The following is a 13282-nucleotide window of genomic DNA, read 5'->3' as shown; positions in this document are numbered from 1 at the left end:
TAAAATTCTATTTTATTTGACTTTTAAAAATAAAATGAAAAGTGATATCAAACAGTACTATGCAATGTAAGATGGTTAATTTCTCCTAAACTGTGCTTTCAATAACTAAAGTTATGGAACCTATTCCATTTTTCAATATTTACTAAATTGGGGATGGGAGAAATAATTTTACTCTGAAAAACATTAGGGAGGCACTAATTGTAGCAATATCACAAATCAAAATTATAGGTCCTATGCTTTAGATAGTAGTATGTTAATTGTACAGTGCTTTTGATAACTCCTGCTCTATTATAACTTGCTCTCAGCTGGATGCAGGATTTCATTTGCTAGGCCATAAGCTTTAGGATATCTTATATTATCCTGAGGGATTTTGAACATCTTAAGTATAATGCAACTACTTAAAATTAGAGCTTTTGCAGCAGTCCATCAATTGCTTGTAAAATAAATGCAGCAGTAAATTGTTTTAGCAACTTCTAAGTAAACTCCTTGCCAGACAATCTTTCAGCACTTGAGTCAGGATATTAGCTCGGTCTTTAACCTGACTCCACGTATCATGTAAGTGCCATTAATGTCCTTTTCTAAAATGGGATCCAGTTTCCAACTATAAAAGAAAGTCAAAAGTAAAATATTTGACTATGAGCATTTCAGAAAAAAACTTAAGTACAATCAGAAAACTTACTGAAAAGTGTCCATTATCTGGAACACTCCCTTTAAAACATCTTACATATTAAGGACTTTGAGTAAGTACATGTGCATCTCTATACCATCAAACATCATCTTGTAAAGAGAGATACATTAATTCAATTAGAGTAGTGTATCAAAGGCGCACTTAAAGAGAAATGTTAGGAGAGTTGAATTCCAGTTAACTTTGTGACTGATTGCAAGGTAAGCTGGAAACTTTTTTCCTAAATTGGAATGAGAATTTTTTTAATAATGGGGCCTGGAAAAGACAGTGGCAAGTGCGGAGCCAAATCACTAGACTCCCAGTTAGGTTCCCCATTTGTGAAATAGGGTCCCTTTAAGAAAGGAGAGGATGACCTAGGAAGACTGCCTAAAAAGATTTAAATTGCTTTGTTTAAAGGAACAAAGAACTGTCAGTTTGGTCAATGCCACTGTCCTTCCCCCAACAAACACACTGCAAACCACCGTGATTGTCATAAATAATAGTGGCAGGACAAGAATTTCTATTAGGAGGGTCTTAGGGTGGCTATCTTGTTGGGGATGTGATGGGCCAAGGGACTTGTCATGAAGCTGCATTTACACAGCACATCATTTTTCCTTAGAAGATGTGTATTTGGAGTGACTTGGCAACTGGGGGAGGAAGGGTGCTGAAGGCCCCTGAAGCCCATTCTTGGCACCGTTACTGCTACCTGGCCCACTTCTGCATTTGCCTATCGCCCTATTGCTCTGTCAGAGCTGTCTTCTCCTCCCCTCCACTCAGCAGTGGGCTCTGGCCCAAGGGAACTCTGTTAGGGGCCCTCACAGAGACACTCCCTTGCAGGCTACCCTTCTCCCCACCAGATTTGCCTCTACCAGCCCTCTCCCTCCCCAACCCTAGGCCTGGTTTCCAGCACTTCTCAAACTTTTCTAAATTAGCTCTGATTGCTGAGGAAACTAGGAAAAAATGTCAGGGCAACACATAAGTGACTCTCCATAATAAAATGTTTTGAGGTCTCTTGTTTCATCTTAAATTCATGCAAATTTGTCATCCTACTCCATAGTATGTTTGTTTCAATATAAAATATTTTAAGTAACCTAACAGTAAAATGAGTTAACTTCTCCCTCTGAAAGACTGTCAAATAAAATTGATACCCTAGGAAGATGTCCGTGATCTACCTGTGCGCCACACACCCCCCACCAGAGAGACCCACACATCCATGGGAATGCGCACTCCAAAGAGAGAAGCATCCATATTTACATACTAATGTCTAACTGTGTGTATGGTGAATGGCCCTCCCCATCCTTAATCCCAGATAGCCCTACTTTTGAACTAAATATCAGGGGGGAAGGGAGTTAGGAGGGGGGAAATTGGGAGAGGGGGGCTAGGGCAAAATTACAGTTTTCAAAAATATTCTATAATTTTAACTGTTAAGTAATTCAGGTGAACTTTAATCCCAATTTTCCCATATTAACGAGCTGCCATTTTTCTCACCACCTACATGTTGCTACTTGACTTTACAATTTATTTTCGCTGTGTAGTTTAATATTCACAGTAAGAAAAATCTAATCAAAGTGTCAAGTTTATTACCTCATTTTTTCTCTTCCAGTGATAGTCTCTCTTGGTCATTCCAAGACTGGTGTTGACTGAGCCAATCCAAATAAATGCATTAAACAGAAAAACTAAATTAGGAATTTAAGAGTATAGGTAGCAGGAGGATATTCTGAAATTTCAACTTACTTCCTCCCTGTAAGTGTCACCTTTCTCTTCTCCCCTTTCAAATAGGCATTTTACTTTTTTCCCTCAAGGACATTTGTTACTAGGCTCCCAAAAGTCCAATACAAGGGCTGGCAAACCCAAATGAGAAGAGGCAGGTCACACAAACAAAATGGTTTGGATATAACGCAAGAGGGAGTGGACTGAGGCAAACCGTAGAGCATCTGCTTCCCCTGTAGGAGCCAGAGATGCTCAGCTCTGATTGTTGCCACACATAGATATGAGGACCGAGGGTTGGCAGACTTTCTAATTTTTTTTTCAAGAAAAGCTCAAAATCTGGATTTTTTTAAATGTGAAATTTCTGGATGTTTACATACTTGACAATTTTAAAAGAAAACATGTATGTGGGCCAAATCCAGTGTACCGGCTGGATCAAGTCCATGGGCCTACCATTTGTGACCTTCCTCCCAAACACATCGGGGAATGCAGAGTGATATATTTCCCTCACTCTAAAATAGCCCTCAGGGTGCCCTAAGGGGGCTGACATTAGACCCTGAGCTCCCAGCCTTGCCATACACTCCTGTGCCCCAAGAGGGCTGGGGAAGTAGCAGAGTGGCAGACCTAAGGACACTGTGAAGGCTGGGGTAACGGTCATCTCAGTGCTAGCCAGCTTGGACAGGAGACCCAGGAGCACAGGGAGCTCCCAATATCATGGTGCTGCATATGACCCCAGAACAGGGCATGCAAAGTGAGCTGTAAGAATGTCTGAGGTTGAATTTGCTTCTAGGGGAGAAGTGAAATTACTTCTTGAATATCTCTCCTCCTGACAAAGGCAGAGGCCTTGTTCGCTCACTCACCAACTAGTGCTGTGCACAGTGCCCAGCATACTGTGGGGTTGCATTTTATAAGAATTATGCAAATGAGGAACACTGAGATGCAAACTATTGACAACATGTGCCCTTTATGCACACAGTTTGAAATCATGTAACCCCCCTCTCCCACAAATTAACAATTCATTAAGAATGCCTGAGCTAGCAGGTTACATGAATCGTAAGCACTGGGATGGTGCTAATTAGAGGAGCAAATCAAGGTTGATTGTGTTTTCAAGCTGGGGTAGCTGGGAAAATGGTGACACTAGGTTTGGTAAGGCAGGATGCTGAGCACTGAGTGAAAGATCTTGAATGTATTTTCCCTACAGCAAGGCCATCCTATCTAGTCTTCTTTATAGTATGCTTAGCACCATGATATAAGCAATTGGGTACTAATATGCATTTAGTGACAATAATTACTTAGTGACTATCAAAGTGCACCTCAAAGCAAATCACTTGAGTTGTGGCTATGACCGTGGCTTTCAATGAGCATGGGTCAGATTCTATATTCCCTTTGGTCCCTTCTTATCAACCAATGCACATGGTCGTTGAGAGAAAACCGGCTCCCACACCTGGGCCTGCTGTGTGAGTCTATCCCCTTCCCATTCCTGCTCGGCTCCCAACAGCACTACGGGACTCCAGCCTATAGGATCAGAGTACAAGGTAGAAGCTGCTGTCCTCCCACAAGGTTGTGGAGGGAAAGGCATGAGAGAGAGTAAGAGCCACCTGGATTTCAGTATCTGGAAGTCTCTGATATGTGACCTCCCAGAAGCAATGTGGCAGCCAGGGAGGGCCCAAGAATGGAGATGGATGATAAACCCACACAACGCCCTCAAACCATTTTCTTAGAATAAAATGAATCTTATATGTAACAAAATTCCTTCTCAGTGGTTTTCTTACCACTAAAGGGCTATCCCTTACCCATGACCTTGGCATTATTATTATTTTTGGCAGGCGCAGGTGCTTGGATAACCAGCAGCTTGCTTAAATCTGAAGTTCCCTGCACCTAAAGGAGAAAAGTCAAAATTAGTCAAAAGAGCATTCTTTGATCTCTAAGATGGCTGCTTCCTAACCTTTCCAAAGAATATAAGACATAAGCCAAAACCTAGAACTCGGCCTCCAACCTAAGCTCTATCTTTTTCATTTCAAATCCTCTTTAACCTTGTTTCAAAAAGTCTTGGACCAGGAGGTTATCTTTTGGATATTTATAAACATCAGAAAGGAAATTTCTACACCTTACTTGGAACGAATTTGGAAAATGGAATCCCCAGCATCCACTGAGTTACTTTTATTCTGACCTTGACATTCAAGGGCTCAGGCCCCAGCCTTCCCAGATAGGAAAAAGAGCTCTCTTCCTCAAGCTTTTGCCCCATGTGCCACGAAATCTGCCCTCCCAGAATGCAAGGAGCATACATAAGTAACAATTATAACTATCATTTCTAGATATTATCACGTTTTATCTCATTTAATCCCCACAAGAACCTTATGAGACGACTGCTGCTGTTATCCTCATCTTACTAAGAGGAAACTGAGGGTCAGAAGGCACCTTTCCTCCGCTCACACACCTAGTGGGCACAGGTGTCAGGTTTTAAATCCAAGTATGCCTGACTCCAAACTCTGGTGTCTTAACAAACTAAACTGTGGGCTTGCTCCCACTGTCCCCCACCCCTTGTTTCAAAGCTAAAGTGATTTTCATTTTCTATTTTTAAAAAACATTTAAATTACCTTCACCCTCTAAATTGTTGAGAGGTTGACAAAATAAGAACGTTAGTTAGGAAAGTGGCAAATGCACTTTTTAGGAGGTTTACCAACTTTTCCAGGACATAAAATTTCATTAAATTAGTGAACGTTCCCAGCCTGAACAAGCAGAAAGGGTCTCTCCCAAACTTGTTACCAGATTAAAGAGATGTCAGCTCTTCTCATGGCCTCTTGATCCTCTTCATTCTTGGGCTCTGTCCTCACATCACTCCTGTGGTCCGACAGCAGAAGGCTTGGCCCAGTAGGGACCTGGCTTCTACTCTTCCCATCCCCTGTTTTGTCCTAGGTGTTCACACTTCCCCCTTCCTTACAGAGGCATGGAATGATGAGGCCCAGGGCCCTCTATCAAGTTGTGCCCCTAGCCCCTAATGTGTCAACAAAGTGACATGGCCCCAACGCATCTCCCTTCTTATCAACCAATGCAGATAACTTCCAGAGCCATGCTAGCAAGCAGTGTCATTGCCTTGGCGTGAACTAGGAAAAATGTACCCCGTCCTTCCTCTGGGGAGGCACAGCCCATGCCAAGGCAAAGAGCTTGGCAAGCAGAGAGCAGGCAGATTCCTGCCCCCCTTGTCCCTCAGTGACACTCTTGTGCAGGGCACAACTTGTACAACAGTACACAGAAGCCCTGGGTACATTTTGACTGTTTTGTTAAGGGCAGGTGAGAACTGTAGGGTCTTTCTAGGTTAAATTTCTCTTTAAGGTGGTTGGTTGAGTTTTAAAGTCACTTATGGGGCACCATGAAAAGCAAATGACTCTTTAGAAATGATCCTCCTTACCTGTTCACAGGTTTTAGGTAAAATGCAAGGTGCAAGATATGGTACCTCTGTCTTAGTATCAATAACACTGCCGTATACAAGAATAACGAATTTCATGTTCACATTATCAATAGTCATTTCATTATAGCTTGATAAAGTCTCCACATATGCATGATTGAGGGCCACGCACTTCTGAAACTTTAAGTCCTAAAATAAAATGAGATTTTGTCCTATAAATCATACAAAATGACACACGGTATCAAGAAGAAAGCATATTCCACATGAAAAGATGCTCAACATCATTAATCATCAAGGAAATGGAAACCAGATCACACTTATCAGAATGGCTATCATCAAAAAGACAACAAATAAGTGTTGGCAAGGATGTGGAGAAAAGGGAAGCTTCGTGCACTGTTGCTGGGATTGTAAACTGGTGCAGCCACTATGGGAAATAGTAGGAGGTTCCTCAAAAAATTAACAATAAAACTACCATATGATCCAGCAATCCCACTTCTGGGTATTTACCCAAAGAAAATAAAAACACTAATTTGAAAAGATATATGCACCCCTATGCTCACTGCAACATGATTTACAAGAGCCAAGATATGGAAGCAACCTAAATGTCATTGATAGATGAATGGATAAAGAAGATGTAGTATATATATATACTGTTGGACCGTTGGACTGACCTCTAAGTCAATATATATATATATATATGGAATGAAATACTACTCCATCATAAAAAAGAATGAAATCTTGCCATTTGCAACAACACGGACGAACCTAGAGAGTATTATGCTAAGTGAAATAAGTCAGATAGAGAAAGGCAAATACCATATGATCTCACTTACATGTGCAATCTAAAAAACAAAACAAATGAACAAACAAAACAAAACAGAAACAGACTTACAGATACAGAGAGCAAAATGGTGGTTGCCAGAGGGGAGGGGAGGTGGGAGGTTGGATAAAATAGGTGAAGAGGATTAAGAGGTAGTAACCTCCAGTTACACAATAAATAAGTCACGGGAATGTAATATACAGCATAAGGAATATGGTCAGTAACATTGTAATAACTTTGGAGCAGGTGGTTACTAGACTTATCATGGTGATCATTGCATTATGTATGCAAATGTCAAATCATTATGTTGTATACCTGAACCTAAGATAACATTGTACGTCAACTATATTTCAATTTAAAAAATAACGACTAAAATAAAGGAAAGATCAAAAGTTTAAAAAAAGAAGAAGAAAGCAAATTCACTGATTTAGCTGAGTTCTTTGAGGGTGCCAAAGGGCAAATAGACCCTGGGGCCAACAAATAGAATTTATCTGCAGTTCAGAATGACTTCTGACAAGATTCTGAATTCAGAACTTTTATATTGACAAGATTCTGAATTCAGAGCTTTTATATTGCTACTGTTTAGTGGCCCTGAATGTAGTTGCCCAGCCCCGATTTATTTATAATCAGCCACAGCAGGGCAGTCAGCTATGCCTCTTGGATTTCTATTCGCACAAGAACCAGAGTCCTAAATATGCACAGGTTTTACCTTGCAGTAAGCAAACGTCCCACTTGACAAGGGAACAAACAAAACAAAACAAAACTTAAGCATACGCCAAGGCTCAGAATTATAGATTTTAGAGCTAGAAGACAACTGTTATGGATTGAATTGTGTCCCTCCAAAATTCATATATTGAAGTCTTAAACCCCAGTACCTCAGAATGTTACCTTATTTGGAAATAGGGTCATTGCAGATGTAATTGTTTAAGATAAGATGAGGTCAAACTGGAACAGGGTGGACACCTAATCCAATATGACTGGTGTCCTTATGAAAAGGGGAAATTTGGACACAGACATACATACAGGGGGAACTCCATGTGAAGATGAAGACAGCCATCTACAGGCCAAGGAGGGAGGCCTGGACTAGATTCTCCCCCATAGCCCTCAGTAGGAACCAGTACTGCCAGGACCTTGATTTCAGATTTCTAGCCTCGAGAACTGTGAGACAATAAATTTCTGTCGTTTAAGTCACCCAGTTTGCAGTACCTTGTGACAGAAGCCCTAGCAAACTAATATAGGAGCTTAGAGGTCAGTCGAAGAGTAGTAATCTCCTGGACGGTGCCCTGACAGCGGCCATCAGCTCATTCTGAAAATTTCCAGCCACAGGAAGTACACAGCTACATGATTCAGCCCTCAGATCTTGGTCCCTGACATGCAAATCAAACACTTAATTGCTGAGGGTACCAGCATAGCTGGGGCACCAAAAGCATAAGAAAATTAGTGAACTTATCTAGAATTTTACAATCAGAAAAATCTCTTAAAAAGCTATTTTGGTTTTTAAATGCATATAATTTTGAGTTGTGTGGTCTAGAGGAGGGGGTTCAGCATAATCTTATTAGTCCTTGGGGGTTCTAAAAAGTCTTAACTGGTTAGTTCTTTAATGGAAAAAGACTAGAAGGAAATAAGCCAAATTGTTAAACAGAAATCTTCTGGGGAGTAAACTGGGGTAGAAAATTATTATTATCTTCTTACGTTTTGTAACTGTGTTTTTTTAATTTATATAGTGAATATGTGTTGCTTGTGAATTTTTTAAAAATGAAAGGACATTCACCTTATTATTGAGTTAAGTCTCACTCCATAGAGTTTCAACTTTTGGGCCCCAATTCTCTCCTCTGGAGTTTCATAGGAGACTCTAAACTTGTCCTACTGCTCATGAGGAGGCAAAGCAAAAGGGAAAGAATCTAAATCTCCTTACCTTTCTGTTAAAATTTTTCTGAAAATTATTATTGCCACATAGTAAAAGAAACATGACTGCCTTAGCATGATGTGCTAATTTTTTAAGACAATTTTTTAGAGTAGTTTTAGATTCACAGCAAAACTGAGAGGAAGGTACAGAGATTTCTCATAACCCCCTGCCCTTATACTTGCATAGCCTCCCCTATTATCAACATTCTCCACCAGAGTGGTACATTTATTACAACCACTGAATCTACACTGATACACATAATCACCCAAAGCCCATAGTTTACATTAGGTTTCACTGTTGGTGTTGTACATTCTATGGGTTTGGACAAATGTATAAAGACAGGTATCCATCATACATGTATCGTAGAGTATTTTCATTGCCCTAAAAATCCTCTGTGCTTTACCTGTTCATGCCTCCTCACCCCAACTCCTAGCAACCATTGATCTTTTTATTGTCTTCATAGTTTTGCCTTTCCCAGAAAGTCCTATTGTTGGAACCACAGAGTATGTAGCCTTTTCAGATGGCTTCTTTCACTTAGTAATATGCATTTAAGTTTCTTCCATGTCTTTTTCATGGCTTAATAACTCATTTCTTTTTAGCACTGAATAATATTCCATTGTCTGGAAGTATCACAGTTCATCCATTCATCTACTGAAAAACATCTTGGTTGACTGCTTCCAAGTTTTGGCAATTATGAATAAGGTATTATAAACATTTGTGTGTAGGTTTTTCATAAACAAAACAAACAGAAAACCTACAGAATGGGAGAAAATATTTGCAAATGATGCAACCAACAAGGGATTAATCTCCAAAATATACAAACAGCTCATACAGCTCAATATCAAAAAAACAAACAAACAAATCAAAAAATGGGCAGAAGATCTAAACAGACATTTCTCCAAAGAAAACATGCAGATGGCCAAAAGGCACATGAAAAGATGCTCAACATCACTAATTATTAGAGAAATGCAAATCAAAACTACCATGAGGTATCACCTCACACTGGTCAGAATGGCCATCCTTAGAAAGTCTACAAATAATAAATGCTGGAGAGGGTGTGGAGAAAAGGGAACCCTCCTATGCTGTTGGTGGGAATGTAAATTGGTGCAGCCACTGTGGAGAACAGTATGGAGGTTCCTTAAAAAACTAAAAATGAGCTACCATATGATCCTGCAATCCCATCCTTGGGCATATATCCAGAGAATACCATAATTTGAAAAGACATATGCACCCCAATGTTCATTGCAGCACTATTTACAATAGCCAAGACATGGAAGCAACGTAAATGTCCATCGACAGATGAATGGATAAAGAAGATGTGGTATATATATTCAATGGAATATTATTCAGCCATAAAAAAGAATGAAATAATGCCATTTGCAGCAACATGGATTGACCTAGAGATTATCATACTAAGTGAAGTAAGCCAGACAGAGAAAGACAAATATCATATTACATCACTTATATGTGGAATCTAAAAACAAATGATACAAATAAACTTATATACAAAACAGAAATAGACCCACAGACATAGAAAACAAACTTATGGTTACCAAAGGGGAAAGAGAGGGGAGGAATAAACATATACACACTAATATATATAAAATACACACTACTATATATAAAATAGACAGCCAACAAGGACCTACTGTATAGCACAGGGAACTATACTCAATACTTTATAATAATATATAAGGAAAAAGTACATATATATGTATGTATATATATATATAACAGAATCACTTTGCTGTATACCTGAAACTAAGAGAACACTGTAAATCAAATATACTTCAATTTTTTAAAAAATCCATGTGTAGGTTTTTGTGTGGACATAAGTTTTGAACTCCTTTGGGTAAATATCAAAGAGAGTGATTGCTGGGTCATGTGGCAAGAGTGTGTTAGTTTTGTAAGAAACCGCCAAACTGTCTTCCAAAGTGGCTATGTACCATTTCCCATTCTCACCAGCAATGAATGAGAGTTCCTGTTGCTCCACACCCTTGCCAGCAGCTGGTGTTGTCAGTGTTCCAAATATTGGCCAATTAATAGGTTTGTAGTGGTATCACATTGTTGTTTTAATTTGCATTTCCCTGATGACATAGGATGTGGAGCATCTTTTCCTATGTTTATTTGCCATTCGTATATCTTCTTTGATAAGGTGCCTGTTATGATCTTTGGCCCATTTTTTAATCAGGCTGTTTTTTTTTCCTACTGTTGAGCTTTAAAAGCTCTTCGTATATTCTGGATAATAGTTCTTTATCTGATGTGTCTTTTGCAAATATTTTCTCCCAGTCTGTGGCTTCTCTTCTCATTCTCCTGAGACATGCTAATTTTTTAACCCAATATTTATATTCATATATATATATATCTCACAATTCAATGAATATTGTTGAACTTCAGGTCTGTCACTTCTCCAGTTGCTGACTCATGATAGGGGCTCAAAAAATTACTAAATGGGATGTAAATATGGGGTTGTAAATTGTGCCAGTCCAAGAACAGACTTGAACCACTACTTTTTGGAGAGAAAGTTCATAGATGAGGCTTAGTAAACTCAATAAAAATTTGAAAAGGCAGGAGATTTATATTAACGTAGGTAGATAGAGTAGACTATAATAAACACCAGACTAAATGCTCATTAACTCATTCTAATTAATGTTATGCTTGATTCTTGGGGATCTACTTATTTAAGATTTGCTGACTTTATTATTTTTAAGGGATGACTGCAGGTAGCCTGGGAAAATCAGCTGTCACAAGGGGACTGATGACCTATAGGAAGTCAGGATAAGTGAGTGATGAGGACTCTGAAATATTACTTTGAAAGATCAGACACACCTTCCTTTCTTTGTCTCCAAAATATGAAATGCATTTTGTAAAAAATACAGTAAATAAAATTTCATTCATATTTTAATCATGCAACTTACCTCATCAATGAGACTTGATTCAAAATACTGATAGGCAATACTGAGAGCAAGCTTCAGCCATATTTTATATTCCAGGGATGGCCAGAAGACATCAAAGCCTTCATATAAATCCTCCAGGGAGATAAAGCAAGCCTGAAATGACAAGGTATTGAACAGTATGCTTGATTTGAAACTAAATTACAAGACCATCAGAAAAAAAAATGCCTGTAGATTTCATCTTCACCTAACCTCCTAGAAAGAACTATCAACTCTAGTATAGTAATTATGATACTCTGCCGTTTAAGCATAAGATGATAAAATGTACAGTCCAATTAAAGCTATAAACTTAAAAACAGGCCAGGAAATTTTATACCAATCAATAGGTAGGATAATCATGAGCCCAAGATTAAGGAACTAAGCCACATAAACTTATCTCTTTTTATGGTTACAGTAGGTCACGTTGGCTCATTCATAGTATTTGTTTCCAGCAAAGTGCCAATCCAAATAAGGAAGACAACTCTTTCAGAATTCACTGAAGTTCAATTACCTGAACTTCAGTGAATTCAATTCAGCCTTGTGAATACATTTATGCCTTCTATCCTCTTCCAAAAATGAAATGGTATGAAACTGATAAGGCGACATTCCTTTCTGTTTGTCACACTCCTAAGACTCTGGACCCTGCTCTGTTGCATCTAACAGTCCCAAAAGCTAGAAAATTCTTTGTAAGTGGGAACTTACACTAATTTCTATTTGAATCGCCCACAGCTAGTGCAATATCAGGCCATTTATTTGTTAAATAAACTTCTTACTTAGCAAATGAAAAATGGAAGAAAGAGCGTTGAAACACACGTATACTTTAAAACACCACTCTCATTATGGTGGCCATTTATTGAGCATCTAAACATGTCAGGCACTTTACATATATATTTTCCTTATCTTCATAACATCAAAAGTTAGATATTTTCTCTCTTAATAAAAAAAACTGGCATAGTCTCCTTGGTTAAAATATCACCCTCCAGATCCCATAGCAGATGTGAGACACTAAATTGGCCTCTCTCAGCTAGTCTACACTGCTTCACAGTAGCTGGTTGGGTGACTAAATAAGATATCAGAGCCCAGAGGAAGCAAAGATGCCGGCACTCCTTATTGACTCGAGGAAGAATTAACTAACAACCCACAATATAGACGGAACCAGTTTCTTACCTGTAAAATAGTTTCACAGATGGCAGTATATTCAATTTCACGCTTAAGCAGACAGCTCAACTCTCCAATTATGTCTCCACTAGTACAGTACTCTGTAAACCTGGTCGTGGACTCTCTATCAGCGCTTAGGCTCCTGTCTATTCCAAAGGTAGGAGGTGAACTCTGCAACTGCAAAGGGGAAAAAATTGTGCCAATATAAAATATAAATATAAATATATATATTTATATATATATTTATAAAATATAAAATTAAAAGCCCTTGACCAAACCCCAGGAGCTCCCAGTTTTTCTTGCAATTATTACAATGGAAGGAAAAGATTCTTTATGAATCCTTTCAGGTGTAAAGGAGGAATTAGGCTTCACAAGAATCATGGTTTCTTTCACATTTCAACTCTCCAAGGCAACATTGTTTCTAATCTTTAGCTTTACAGATGACCCCTATTTACCTTCCTTGTATAAAAATTCCACCAAAAGTAGTCACTGCAGTCTGCCACTAATGCAAGCACCCACTCTAAGTCTATTAGATATTCTTAGCATAATAGGCTAGTGTCTCAGGTGGAAAAAACTTCTGGTTGCATGGATGCATAAATCGGATATCATGAATTAATATGCCTCCAAACCAAGCCGTGATTTCAGTAGAAGCCTTGCTTCCCGTAAGATGCTTAAGAATAATTACCAT

The 13282-nt window shown here is 38.8% G+C and overlaps 1 protein-coding gene across 1 annotated transcript in view; it reads right to left on the bottom strand.

Moving 5' to 3' along the window:
* Positions 1-3746: 3746 nt before the first annotated feature.
* Positions 3747-13282, bottom strand: part of SLC9C2 (solute carrier family 9 member C2 (putative)) — a 92827-nt gene continuing 83291 nt past the window's right edge. Inside the window, exons 23-27 of the mRNA XM_061183785.1 lie at positions 12604-12771; positions 11422-11553; positions 5781-5966; positions 4165-4249; positions 3747-3886 (exon numbers count right to left, since the gene is read on the bottom strand). Coding sequence (XP_061039768.1) covers positions 3747-3886; positions 4165-4249; positions 5781-5966; positions 11422-11553; positions 12604-12771 — 711 coding nt within the window. The remainder of the gene's footprint in view (positions 3887-4164; positions 4250-5780; positions 5967-11421; positions 11554-12603; positions 12772-13282) is intronic.

Source organism: Eubalaena glacialis, chromosome 3 (genome assembly GCF_028564815.1).
Source record: "Eubalaena glacialis isolate mEubGla1 chromosome 3, mEubGla1.1.hap2.+ XY, whole genome shotgun sequence".
NCBI lineage: Eukaryota > Metazoa > Chordata > Mammalia > Artiodactyla > Balaenidae > Eubalaena > Eubalaena glacialis.
This window is presented reverse-complemented; position numbering and strand designations above follow the sequence as displayed.